This window comes from Rutidosis leptorrhynchoides, chromosome 1 (assembly GCF_046630445.1).
Source record: "Rutidosis leptorrhynchoides isolate AG116_Rl617_1_P2 chromosome 1, CSIRO_AGI_Rlap_v1, whole genome shotgun sequence".
NCBI lineage: Eukaryota > Viridiplantae > Streptophyta > Magnoliopsida > Asterales > Asteraceae > Rutidosis > Rutidosis leptorrhynchoides.
The window spans coordinates 704,857,286-704,871,647 of NC_092333.1; the positions used below are offsets into that span (position 1 = coordinate 704,857,286).

Below are 14,362 nucleotides of genomic sequence, written 5' to 3' on the forward strand. Positions count from 1 at the left end.
TCCAACATCATCTAGCATCTTCTCAAGGTTAACAGGTTAGTTTTTGATTAACTAGCACCTACGACCTTACTTGGGGCCTTCAGGTCGACGACCTGTCATCGAAGGTGGACTTAATCACTTGGCTACCCCGCCGACATCATCATGTCGGCTAGGGTAATTCACGGTAACCGGACCGGAGAGCCTCGTTCTAAGATCCTTAAACCATAATAACGTATTGAGCAGGCATGTTAAACCCTATGGTAAAAATATGCATGATCAAGAAGATAATCTATGAACAGTAGATATATTAAACACTAGGACTTCATCTAGGTATATTACAAGCAAGGGCCTAGCTTATTTCTTCATCCCTTTAGAAATTATATGCGATCACTATATGTTTGATAATGTTAATGTACAACATTATAAAATATATATTTTATTAACGTATGACTTTTTTTTTTTTTTTTTTTTTTTTTTTTTTTTTTTTTTTTTTTTCTTACTTATTAACTGGAAGTCTTTTTAGAAACAATCTCTTTATTCGCCGAACAAAGAGATGAGAGACTTTTTCTACTATTGGAGTGTTTCACTCTGGGTGAAGAAGTGACTTCTCTGTATTCTAGAATAGAGGAATAATTGTCTACATCTCTTCTTCCCGTATACTACACATGTGTAATTGAGTTTTGTTATTGTATGCGATAAAAGCAAACAAGTTTCACGTGTCATGTACACCCAAAAAAATATGATACATTTGTATTTATTTCGTGTGCATAAAGTAAAAAAGGAAAATTGATTTCATTCTTTTTATCTATTTAAGAAAATGAACTAGTATTATTTTGAAATATCATAAAAATTAAATTGACTATAAAATTGTGAGAAAAAGAATACATTCTATTGTATTTGACATATTAACAACATTTTAGGTAAATTTATTAAATTGAAACATATCAATGTACTACTTTTTTTTTTAAACGGCAATTTTGACATTAAATCCTCTCATTTACCACTCACACACTCGTTAGGAAAAAACTCCTCGCATCCATCGCGCAAAGCGTACACGAAATGCTTTAGGTTAACTGTTTGGCCCGCACAGAACGAAGGAAACCAGAGGCACAACCAGTGGAGAAAACTCCCTCCTCAGGATTTGAACCTACACCTATTTTTTTAATGATACATGCCAGAACCAACTAGAACCAACCTGAGATTTTTTACCACTTAATCAATAGTTCGATGGTTATCAATGTACTACTTGATTTCTATGAATTAATTGATCGAATTTATTACTTCCATTACCATATCGTTTTCTCACATGAGCCCCTGTTTTTTTTTTTTTTCATTAAATAACCACAAAAGGATTTTATGTTTCATATCCATCCTCTAGAAACAGTTTCAAAATTTTCGTCCATAATCTTTGAAAGAATTTAAATATTAAACCAAATCCCATATACCCACCATCTTTATTAGGTGGGCCTTTTCTTTATCTTGATTTTTCCGCTCTTTTTTCGCATAGTGTTGTATTGTATGTATTTTTCTTCCGTTACGTAACCGTCATTCAAGATTTTTCATTTCCCCAAGAAAACAAACATTTTTTATTTTTCCCATTTGGGTGTTTTTAAAGTCTACAACTTTTTTCTTTTTCTACCTTCCTATTGACATTTATTTTCTCAATTACTAGGTGGGTCAGTTCATAAACATTTGTAGAGTTGATGTCTTTGGCAGTTGAAGCTGTTTCTAGTTCCAGTAACATGATTCTTGAAGATAATATAGATAAAGAAAATAATAAAAAGGAAATAGAAATTGAAGAAAATTGTGAAGAAAAGAAAAGTATAAAAAAAAGTGGGAGTGAATCATCACTGTATGAAACTGAAGATGAAGTTGAAGGTGAAGAAGATGCAGAGGATAATAAAATTGAATTGGGTCCTCAGTGCACCCTAAAGGAACAACTTGAAAAAGATAAGGTGTTACAAATCATTCTAAATTTCCCACCTTTTTAATTTGAAATCTCATATTCACTTAATGTCAATTTTTATTGTTTGTAGGATGATGAAAGCTTAAGAAAATGGAAAGAACAATTACTTGGAAATGTTGATATTAATGATGTTGGAGGTACTTTTATAATTCAAATTGCATAATTGATTTCTTTATTTGTTTTTTCAATTTGGAAATGCTTATATATTTATGATGTTGAGACTTGAATGTAATGTAAAATTTGCTTTCTTGAGTTAATTTAACACAATATTTATCTTTAGAAATGGCTTTGTTAAATATTTGTTCATTTAATTTATAGAATTACTAGAGCCAGAAGTGAAAATTCTCAGCCTTTCGATTGTGTCGCCTAGACGATCAGACATTGTTCTTGCAATACCCGAAGATGGAAAACCGAAAGGCTTATGGTTTACGTTGAAAGAAGGTTGTCGTTACAGCCTCAGGTTCTCGTTTCAAGTCAGACACAACATTGTTGCAGGTTTAAAGTACACCAACAATGTTTGGAAAACTGGTGTTAAGGGTAAGTTTGTATAGCTCAATTTAGTATCAATGTTGGAAATATGAGGTTATGTGTATATTATTTGTGGAAGAGAGGATTGATGATTTAAATGTTTGATTGATCTTGAAGGCTTTATTTATTATTTGATTTGCTTGATTTTGTTTAATTACAAATGAGAGGTGAATCCATCTATTTATACTACACCATGGACTAGTCTAGAATACTTCATCATCTAATATCTAGATATTTCCTAAGTATTCTCATGATAATTCTAGACTTAGATATTTTACAAGATTATTCTACACACATTCTACACACTTTCACTACTACATATTACAAGAAGTTTCTACATAATGGGCTATAATCTTGATCCAAAATATTTGTATACTTGCAAGCCCATATCCAAAACAAATAGCCCAAATCAAGTTTAGTTTCCAACAGCCCCCCTTAAACTTGATTTCTTCACTCCGAGCATATTCCGTAATCTCTGAAAAGTCTCGTGTTTTAGAGGCTTTGTGAAAATATCAGCAACTTGGTCGAATGACTTCGTGTACTTTATCTGCACATCTTTATTTGTTACACACTCCCTGATGTAATGGTATTTCGTATCGATGTGCTTGCTTCGATCATGGAAGACTGGATTCTTTGCTAGAGCAATCGCAGACTTGTTATCCACATATATCTCCGCAGCTTCCTTTTGGAAAAACTTAAGCTCATTTAGTAACTTCCTGAGCCATATTGCATGACAGGTGCATGATGTTGCTGCTACAAACTCGGCTTCACACGTTGACAGAGTCACAATCGGTTGCTTCTTCGAGCTCCATGTGAACGCCGTATCTCCCATATAGAATACGAAACCACTCGTACTCTTACGATCATCTATGTCTCCAGCCCAATCACTATCACTATATCCAACTAGCTTGAAGTGATCAGAAGGCGAATAAAATAGGCCATAGTCAATCGTACCTTTGATGTAGCGAAGTATCCTCTTGGCCGCCTTCAAGTGATTTATTGTAGGTGCTTCCATGTATCGACTTACTAGTCCAACTCCGTAGAGAATATCTGGCCTCGTGCAGGTTAGGTACCTCAGACTTCCAACTAAACTCTTATATTGTGTTGGGTCCACCAAGTATCCTTCATCATCTTTTGACAATTTGAGATTGCAATCCACCGGTGTGTTCATTGACTTGCAGTTATTCATCTTAAACTTCTTCAGCACCTCCTTCGCATAACCTTCTTGGGATATAAATATTGCTTCTTTCTTTTGTTTCACCTCGATCCCAAGATAGTAAGCCATAAGTCCAATGTCGGTCATCTCGAACTCCCGAACCATTGCTTTCTTGAACTCCTCGAACATTTTAGGATTACTACAAATGAGTATCAAATCATCCACATATAGGCACACAATCGTAACATCTCCTTCCTTGCTTACTTTGGTATAGAGAGCATGCTCATGTGGGCATTTTGTAAAGCCATTCTGTTGGAAATACTTGTCTATTCTGTTATTCCATGCTCGAGGCGCTTGCTTCAACCAATATAAGGCCCTTTTCAATTTCAGCACCTTATTCTCTTGGCCTTTCACGATGTATCCCAAAGGTTGTTCTATATAGACTTCTTCTTCTAAGTGGCCATTAAGGAACGCGGATTTGACATCCATTTGATAAATCTTCCAATTATGCTGAGCTGCAAGTGAGATTATTAATCTTATAGTTTCTAGACGAGCGATGGGAGCAAATACCTCGTCATAGTCTATGCCGGCTCGTTGACTATATCCCTTCGCCACCAACCTTGCCTTATATCTTTCAACTTCACCTTTGAAATTCTTCTTGGCCTTGTACACCCATTTTACACCAATAGCCTTATGTCCCTTTGGTAGTGTGGCAAGATCCCACGTATTATTCTTCTCGATTGATTGAATCTCTTCGTCCATAGCACGTTTCCACTTTTGGCTTTTTGTTGCGTCTTCATAACTTATTGGCTCACAATCGGCAAGAAGGCAGAATAATGATAGATCCTCCATAGGCTGGGTTACCTCGTATAACTCCTCAATGCTCCTTGTGTGATGTTGTAGCCTACTTGATTCTCCTCCTGATGTTGGTGTCACTTCATTAGGTGTAGTGGTTGGAGTACGTGGAGAGTGCGGAGATGGTGTACTAGATGTTTCTTGAACCTCTAGATATTCTTCATTCCTTATAGTACTCTCGAACGGATATGGGAGAAAATCGTAGTTCTCCTCTTCGGGAATATTCCAATCTCATGTTGCTTCTTCGTCGAACACCACATTTCGACTTGAGATTACTTTACCGGTCTTGGGATTGTATAACTTGTAACCCTTCGAACTTGAGTCATAGCCCACGAATATGAGTTTCTCGCTTTTATCATCGAGCTTCGTCCTTTTCTGATCTGGCACATGAGCATATGCCACACTTCCGAACACTCGAAGGTGTGAGATGCCGGGCTTCCTTCCACTCCAAGCTTCAATGGGCGTTTTGTTCTTGACGCTTCTAGTGAGCGAACGATTTGCTAGATAGATCGCACAGTCCACTGCCTCAGCCCAAAACTCCTTAGGCATCCTTTTGCTCTTTAACATACTCCGAGCCATATCAAGAATGGTCCTATTTTTTCTTTCCGCAACACCATTTTGTTGAGGTGAATACGGAAGAGTTAGAGGACGTCGTAACCCATTGTTGTCGCAAAATTCCTTGAATTCCTTGGATGTGAACTCTCCTCCACGATCGGATCTCATCGCCTTTATGGTGAGACCACTTTGATTCTCCACAAATGCTTTAAACTTCTTGAACATTCTAAAAGCTTCCGACTTCTCTTTTAGAAAATAGACCCATGTCTTTTGACTAAAATCATCAATGAATAGAAGAAAATATCTATTTTTACCAAAAGACGGTGGGCTTATGGGTCCACACACATCCGTGTGAATAAGTTCTAGAGGTTTCTTCGCTCTACTAGAAGCTTCTATTAGAAAACTGTTTCAGAAGTGCTTTCCTAGAAGGCATCCCTCACATATTTGATCCGGATGATTAATTGGAGGTAAATCCTTCACCATTCCTTTACTTGATAATAATTTTAAGCCTCCAAAATTTAAGTGCCCGTATCTCATGTGCCAAAGCCAAGAATTATCTTTGAAACATACTTTTAAATATCTTGGAATGTCATGTTAAATATTTAGCATGAACATCCTATTCATTGACATTGGCACCTTAGCAATCAAACCCCCTTTTTGGTCTCTTAAAGAAAAGGTACGATTTATCATGTGAATATCATAGCCTTTCTCTAAGAGTTGTCCAATACTCAGTATATTCGTCTTCATATTGGGCACATAATACACGTTAGAGATAAATTGATGCCTTCCATTTTTCAAGCGGATGAGAATCTTACCTTTGCCTTTAACCGGGACTTTAGAGGAATCTCCGAAGGTGATATTTCCACTAATTACACGTCTAACTCCACAAACATGTTTTTGTCACCGCACATATGGTTGCTTGCACCCGTGTCGAGATACCACAAATTTGATTCTCCGTTATCTTCACCTTTGCATGCTAGTAACAAAGTGTTTTTCACTGCTTCGGTATCTTCTTGCATTAAATTTGCTCTTTCTTGCACGTAATTGTTTGACTTCTCGCATTCCGAAGCATAGTGGCCAAATTTATGACAATTATAGCATTTGGTTTGAGAATTGTCATACCTTGGCCTTCTACTTGTGTAGCATCTCCTGCGACCTCTTGTCGGGTGAAAATTTTGACTTCTTTCGTCATTTCTGTAAGAACTATAACCTCCACGTTTGATATATCCTTGTCCTCGTCCTCGGCCACGTACTTGACCACGACCTCGTTAACTCATTTGATGAGTCTTTTCACTGCTCTCTTCCTTGAAAGAGAGTTTTGCTTGTAAAGCTTGCTCCAAAGGCTCCTTATTTTTCTTATTGAACCTCTCTTCATGGGCTTGTAGTGAACCCATGAGTTCATCGATAGTCATTGATTCTAGATCTTTAGATTCTTCGATGGCTACGACTATATAGTCGAATTTTGAATCTAATGATCTAAGAATCTTCTCAATGACTCTTACATCACTTAGAGTTTCACCATTCCTCTTTAATTGATTGACAACCGCCAAGACTCTTGTAAAATAATCAGAAATTGATTCTGAGTCTTTCTTATTTAAAGATTCGAACACACCTCGTAGTGTTTGTAATCGAACCTTTTTCACCTTTTCAACTCCCTTGTGAGAATTCTCCAAGATCTCCCATGCTTTCTTGGCGGTGGTTGCACTTGCAATTTTCTCAAAAGCTCCATCATCTACACTTTGTTGGATGATGGAAAGAGCCTTTTGATCGTTCGTCTTCATTAATTTTTTCTCCTTGCCGAGAGGACCTTTTTCTGCAGGTTCCTCATAGCCTTCCTCCACAATCTCCCATAAGTCTTGTCCACCTAGGAAGGTCTTCATTTGGATGCTCCATCGATCATAATTATCCTTTGTGAGGCGAGGAAATGTGATGACATTGTTGGCCATCATCTTGTCGAACCAAGCTCTTGATACCAATTTGTTGAAAATAGGAGGTTATGTGTATATTATTTGTGGAAGAGAGGATTGATGATTTAGATGTTTGATTGATCTTGAAGGCTTTGTTTATTACTTGATTTGCTTGATTTTGCTTAATTACAAATGAGAGGTGAATCCATCTATTTATACTACACCATGGACTAGTCTAGAATACTTCATCATCTAATATCTAGATATTTTCTAAGTATTCTCATGATAATTCTAGACTTAGATATTTTACAAGATTATTCTACACACATTCTACACACTTTCACTACTACATATTACAAGAAGTTTCTACATAATGGGCTATAATCTTGATCCAAAATATTTGTATACTTGCAAGCCCATATCCAAAACAAATAGCCCAAATCAAGTTTAGTTTCCAACAATCAAATCTTGAAAATTGTTGGGCATTGCGTTTTAAAATGATTGTTTGATTATTGTTTTTATAATTTATAGAAGCTGTGACACAACTGATTATTTACCTATCAAATCCTTATTAAATCATAAGATTTGTCATAGAACAAAAGTACATTTAACACTAGCTTGATTATTTTTTCTGGTTATTCAATATTGAATGATAATGATAATGTTATTTTATTGTAGTGGATAATACAAAACGGATGCTTGGTACATTTAGTCCTCAACAAGAAGTGTACACTTATGATATGCCTGAGGAGACAACCCCATCTGGTTACTTTGCAAGAGGCTCCTACTCTGCAAGAACAAAGGTAATAAATGTCGTTCCATACATGATATCGACACTAGTATGGGAAAACAGTTTAAATCGTTTTCTGTTCATAATATATGCACTTAATGCCTCACAAATTATATGCAATATTTATATATTTATCATCCACGAAAAAAAAAATCATATAATGAGGGGTCCAAACGGCTCCGCCCTCCAAACTCTCTCAAAGCTTTCTGCCTTTCATTGGCGGAAAACCCCATATAAAATTATGAAGTTATAGTGGCGGATTCAGGAATATTTTTGACTTAGAGGCAAAAATTTGTTAAAAGTATTTGAGTTATAAAAAATTGTACAAAACATCAATTAAAACGTTAGAAAATTATAATAAATAACATAATTGATTAAAACGACTAACCTTAACAATGTTTCATTATTAATAACTAAAGTATTACTCCAATTAATTATAAGTATATCATTAGAAGTTAAACATTTAATGTTCACCAGATTTTTATACTATCAGAAGTATTTTCGTCTTTTCACTTCTTAGATATTTATCACCTAATCTACCAACCCCGATCCTTCACCCTATCCATTCCATCACCCTTTGTTCTAGAATCCTCTGGCGATTCGATTTTCACAATTGTTTTTTTCCCATCTGGTGATTCAGTCTATTAACGGCGATCGTCTCGTTAAGATAAAGAGACATGTTATGGTTTTGGTGAATGTTAATTACAAAAAATGCATGACGCACGAACGCCTCGATCTAGCGACCATGAGTTTAAAGAGTAAATTTTAATTAACTGAGCTAATTGGCTGCTTATAAACAAATATCTTATAGTTATCTCATAACCCCATGACCCAACACTCTTTTCATTGAATTACATAAAAAAAAATTCCTTAAAAAATTTTTGATCGTCGGGACTGGGTGACCAGGTTGAATCTGGGTGGATCGAACCCTGAAGTCGTGTAACCCCACTCAAAAATCACTAGATATGTAAAATTAAATACTACGCCTTAGTCAAAGACTTGTACCAATGGTTGACTGGTATTTGTGTGTTAACGATGAAAAATGTTCGTGTTTCACTGTAAATGTTTATACATGTACAATTAACACTTGTATCTTTAATTAAATTCAAGAATAATACAGCGAGTTTTAATTAGCATATGGATATGGATGTTGCGGATTCAATTAATCTTTCTTCAGCTAAGGTTTAGTTTACATTAACGTGATAGTTCAGTTTCGATAGAAAGCACGTCTTGATTAAAAGTAGTCTTAATACTTGTGGTCGTGTACATGACACATGTCCATCTTTATATTTAAAATTTTTAAAGAAGCCATCATTTTGTTTACTCATGGGTTGAGGGGCTAATGATATTGTTCGACATAGCACGCAAACAATATCATTATTGTTTATTAGCATGTAGAATATATCCAGAAGTACACTTTCTGTTTCAATATATATGATTGTTTATTTTCTTTTTTGCTATTTTCAGTTTGTTGATGATGATAACAAATGTTACTTGGAGATCAACTATACGTTTGATATCCGGAAAGATTGGGCCACCATAGAATAGAGAACTTTTTATTAATGTGTTAAGCTACTATATAAGGTGATGATCCAACGTTGAAATTATGATAGTAAGAATGTACTCGAGTTTGGTGATGTTTGATACCTCCCTATCTGATATGTGAATTATACATTGCATTGTATTGTCATATTGATCTTTGATACCTCCCTATCTGATATTTGATAATTATATTTCCCAAAGTTTTTTTTTTTTTTTTTTTTTTTTTTTTTTTTTTTTTTTTTTTTTTAAAGCAAAACACTATATTAATATAGAAAATAAGAGTTACAGGAGGTGCATGGAGCACATGCATAAACATGGAATAGATACAAACTACACTAGCAAGAACCATTATATTCATATACACCGAAAACAGGAGAACACGGGCAGCATGTATCTTCACCGGCCTCTAGCCATGATCATCGAATACATATGGGCTTATTAGCCATTGATTCCAATTGTAGACGTACTTGGATCTTAGATCAAACGTTATACCTAGATTAGAGGCGGAAAACACTAAACTAAGATGAATCGAATACGTATTTCACTTTGGGATCAATCTAACCAACAATATGTTGATATAATCGACGCCTTAATGATTGTATTCGGTTGGGATATGGTCTAGGACGAACAGCGAAAACCGACGGCAAGAGGGTGTAGGGTGTGTAACCTAACAATGTAACCCGACTTCCCTATTTATATGTCATTACAGTGACCATCGGCCGGTGGTCCCTGACCTACGGCCGGTGGTGTTCGTCCCTCGACCGATGGTTTCTACCATCGGTCGATGGTCTGAGCTGCCAACCAAACAGCTCGAACCATTTTATGTCATTACTTTAATCAAACCAAACACAATGTATTAATGACAATGTCCTTACACGACTGAAGTATCAAAGACAATACAAATAGAACATATCACAATAAAGAACTTGGGATTATGCACCAACAAACTCCCCCTAAGACCTAGTTCTATATCAAAAATCTTCAGTCGTCAACCAATTCATTCGTACGGATCGATCACCATGTTGTTCAAGTAGCACAGCTTAGCTACTTTCACATACTGTTCAGCCTGCACCTTGTTCTCGCGTCGATAAAGCATACGATTATAATATAACGTGAAAATATCAACCTCGGTACAGTTTCGCAGCCAAATCGGATCCAATACACGAATGCATTCAATATCATTCTCATTCACCTTATCGAGCACAATCACCGCTTCTTCTGAACGATCATCATAAAACCACCATCTGAATCTCTGACTCCAATTTTGCGGCAATTTCCTCAACGGTACCTTCTTCATAGTCTTTGCTCGCTTGTACTTTACGATTCTTCGAGATTCACCAGTTCGAGGATTAACTTTGTAACTAATCCTAAGAAACTGTTGCCTAAAACCTTCCCAATTCTTTGAATTAAACGCAATTCTAATCTTCTTCACCAGTAACGAAGATAGATCGTTCATACCACAATACAACATCCTTAACCTGGCAAACTGCATTAGCTCAAAGTACGGTAATGACTTGAATTCGTGTCCATGTTTAAAATAATCAACACCAAACTCTCGTTTAACCGCAAACATGTCGAATTCTTCAATGTAAGCCCAGGCAAAAATCCTTCCTTTCGCACTTTCTTAAATTTATCATTTTCAAATACTTTGAATCAATCTTCGGTTTCTCACAATACTTCCTAATCCTCAAGATATCTCTCCAATCAGCTTCCAACTTCTCAACTGATTTATCATTATATTTAACAGGCAAGAAACCTTCAGGCAGAACTTCAGATCTTTCTTTTTCTTTACACATCCTATTCAAAATCTCATCATTAGTCTTAAACAATTCTTCAAAATCAGGAAGATCTTCATTCTTATCATTTCGATATGTAGGAAAATCTTCATGAGTAACATCTTCAACCAGACCATCAACATCTCTATCACTTAGATCCTCAGTAATCTCTGGACCAAAAGATTCATCCTCAAATGGAGAATCGTCGGACTGTGCGTCAGTAGCTTTAGCTTCCTCTTGCTCTAGACGCACCAGTTCGTCCAGCTCTTCTCGAGAGAGGTTGTGAGGGATCTCTCCCTCTTCTAGGTCATCATAAACAACAGAATGCTTGATCTCATCCTGTTTAGAAAAAAAATCACTAAAACTATAATCAATTTTAAGAGGAATTACTGACAGTGCAGTAGCATGAGAAGAACCGGGAGCCTCCAACATTCTGTTATCCGGCTCATCTTCTGTAATCTCAATCAAATCAAACTTTTCTTCCCAAGCAGTCACCTTTGCAATAGCTGAAGCTGCCAATTCTCTAGCCTGTGCAGCCTCTCTCTTAGCATCAGTCAGTAGCAACGACTGATCACCTACTTTCTTCTGCAACAGATCAACTTGCATAGTCAACCGGATAACATCCTCAGACTTAACACGATTCTCCTCTTTCAGCTTTTCAAACTGCTCATCCATTTCCTTTTTCATTCTCAAATTATCTGTCATAGCTTGAACATACAAATCGTTCAAATTACGAAGAGTCGAGGAACCAACACCTCCTTCTGTCCTAGCATGAGGAGGAGCATCAGGAGTAGGAGTAGAAACAGTCTCCTGAGATACTTGTTGAGTCACGGGCGGTGACTGATGAGTTGATTGCGTTTGTTGTTGTGGTGGTTGTTGTTGTCCTTGAACTAGTGAAGGTGGAGTTACCGAAGTAGCACCAGCAGCCGATCCACCAGTATTTTTATAAACGAACCTAAACCTCTTTTTCATTTTAAGCTTTGTTGAAACTTGAGAACTCTCATCTTCAACCATTCTCCTTTTTGAGCCCCTAGAAACATCATCAATACCAACATCAGGACGAACATCTCCTGTCTCATCAACTAACTCACCAGTACCAGATCCACCAGCAGTCTGAGTATTTATCAGTTGATCCACTTCCTCATCGCTATTAGCCACCTCAAAATCAGGATCTCTATCAGAAACACTAGTCTCATTTCTCCATTTCTTCCCAGGAGGACACTGATAGTTTTCTCTCGCAAGATGACACACCAGCTTGCCATCATTAGCACTCCTCTTTTGATTCAATCTATTGAAAGTAAGATCTGTTATATGTTTTAGTTCAATGACATCCTTCTTCAATCTAGGCAAATCAACAGTTTGGCGGTTAATCATAATTTGCAAGAATCTCGGATAAATCAGAAACAACTTGCTGTTTACATTCTCCACCAGCAGATCAAAGATAACATCTGAGAAATTGAAGTCAGCCTTCAATACTAGTGCAGCAAACATTCCTTGATATATCTCACTCAACTCATCAAATCCTCCTTGTAATGGACTTAAACACCTTAACACAACAAGCGATAAATATCTAAACGGTGGAGTGAATCCACTTCTCTTAATCGTAGCTCTCGTAATATCACCAGTATATTTGCACCTTAACACACATCCAGTAATCTTTGTCTTTGACAACTTCTTTGGCATGTTCTCATCATCTTCAAACAAGAATGTGTTTCGAATCGTATCTTCAGAAATCTTTATCTCCTGACCACAAACAGTATTACAATAACCTTCCTGTCATCTACAGTCTCAATCCTTGCATGTTTCCAGAACTCTCTCTGATTTGAGCAATATGTTGTACACGGCATAGAGATAGCTGCAAACACTCTTGAACGTTTTAGAAACTCAATCACGCCCTTGTATTTACCAGCATTAGGACCTTTCTCATTTAAACATGCAGTGAGATTGGAACCACTGTTAGCTTTCAACCCTGGAAGATCAACTGATAATGGACCCCTTGATGACTCAGCATCGGATTCATGTGCAACATTTTCTGGATCCGCTTGAACACCTGACATTATGAAAATAACTGCCAACACAATCCAAATTAGTATAGAATATTCATGTCTCGTTAGAAAACACAGTGTGATCATCACAAAATATATGACATTATTTAGACTAGAAGATCAAGATCACAATTACATGGTTACATATCCGAAGTAAGATTATTACAGACATATAGTAGTGTATCGATGCTAACAGGCTAGCATCAAAAAATTACATACCAGGCTGAAGATACATAAAGATGACACAAGCAAACACATAAACATAAACTTAAAATCACTTATCCCACAATGGGATTCTCTGGCACAAGCTTCTTGACGTATTGAACCACACCAAGTTTCTCAAACAAGTTATGCAATAAAGCTGCATAAGGAAAGGGTTCTTCCATCTCAAGAAAATCTTTCATCACATGAATGAGAAAGTGACCCACATTCACTTGAATACCCTCTAGTAGGCAATACAAAAGCAAAGCTTCAGTACCAGACAACATATTATCTTCTTCTCTCCTAAAGGTCACATTACTTTTAATTATTCTCGAGTGTATCTCATGTTGTTGTGACACATCGTCATCACTAATCTCAACCCTACCAGCATTAACTACTCTCCCTGGCTTGCATATCCTTGCAATAATGTCAGACAGTTTGAATTTGTTGGGAATCTTTCTTAGATCTTTGCTAGGATACAGAATTTTAACACCAGTGTACGGAACATTCAACAGGTTTGAGAATTCCTCCATGCTCCATTTATACTGTTGGTCAAATAAGCCTGAGTGGACAAATTTCTTCTTACTATCTTCTAAGGCCACATTGGCATAAAATTCCCACAATAATTTAGGACAATAGTAATCCCCGATGTCCAAGAATGCTTGACACCCAATTTGTTCCCAACGACTATAGGTCTGTTGAGTCTCAATGACCTTTTGTTCCACTAGAATGGGTCGTCCACTAGCTAGAATCCTCTTATGGTCGATATTAAACATCCATTGTCCAACAAAGGAACCACCTGACATTCTAATACAAACTACAAGCACAAGCATTAGATAGGCATAACAGAAAATACCATAGACCTAAAATTCACTCAAATTAAATATAAAACTGCACCATCGGTCCAAATAAGTGACCATCGGTCGATGAACTAGACCATCGGTCCGATGGAATAGACCTACGGCAGTCGGTCTAAACACATCACAAAAATTTACCAACTGATCAAACTTAGGGTCCTATGGCCGAGGGTGAAGACCTACGACCGAAAGTAAGACACCATTGG

At 36.6% G+C, this 14,362-nt stretch overlaps 1 protein-coding gene across 1 annotated transcript; it reads left to right on the forward strand.

Moving 5' to 3' along the window:
- The first annotated feature begins 1,661 nt into the window (after positions 1 to 1,661).
- On the forward strand, positions 1,662 to 9,383 carry LOC139886170 (rho GDP-dissociation inhibitor 1-like). Its single transcript, XM_071869920.1, has 5 exons — positions 1,662 to 1,934; positions 2,016 to 2,086; positions 2,256 to 2,482; positions 7,625 to 7,749; positions 9,204 to 9,383. Exons 1-5 carry the CDS (start codon positions 1,683 to 1,685, stop codon positions 9,282 to 9,284), a joined length of 756 nt encoding a protein of 251 aa, XP_071726021.1. The 5' UTR covers positions 1,662 to 1,682; the 3' UTR covers positions 9,285 to 9,383.
- Positions 9,384 to 14,362: the final 4,979 nt, after the last annotated feature.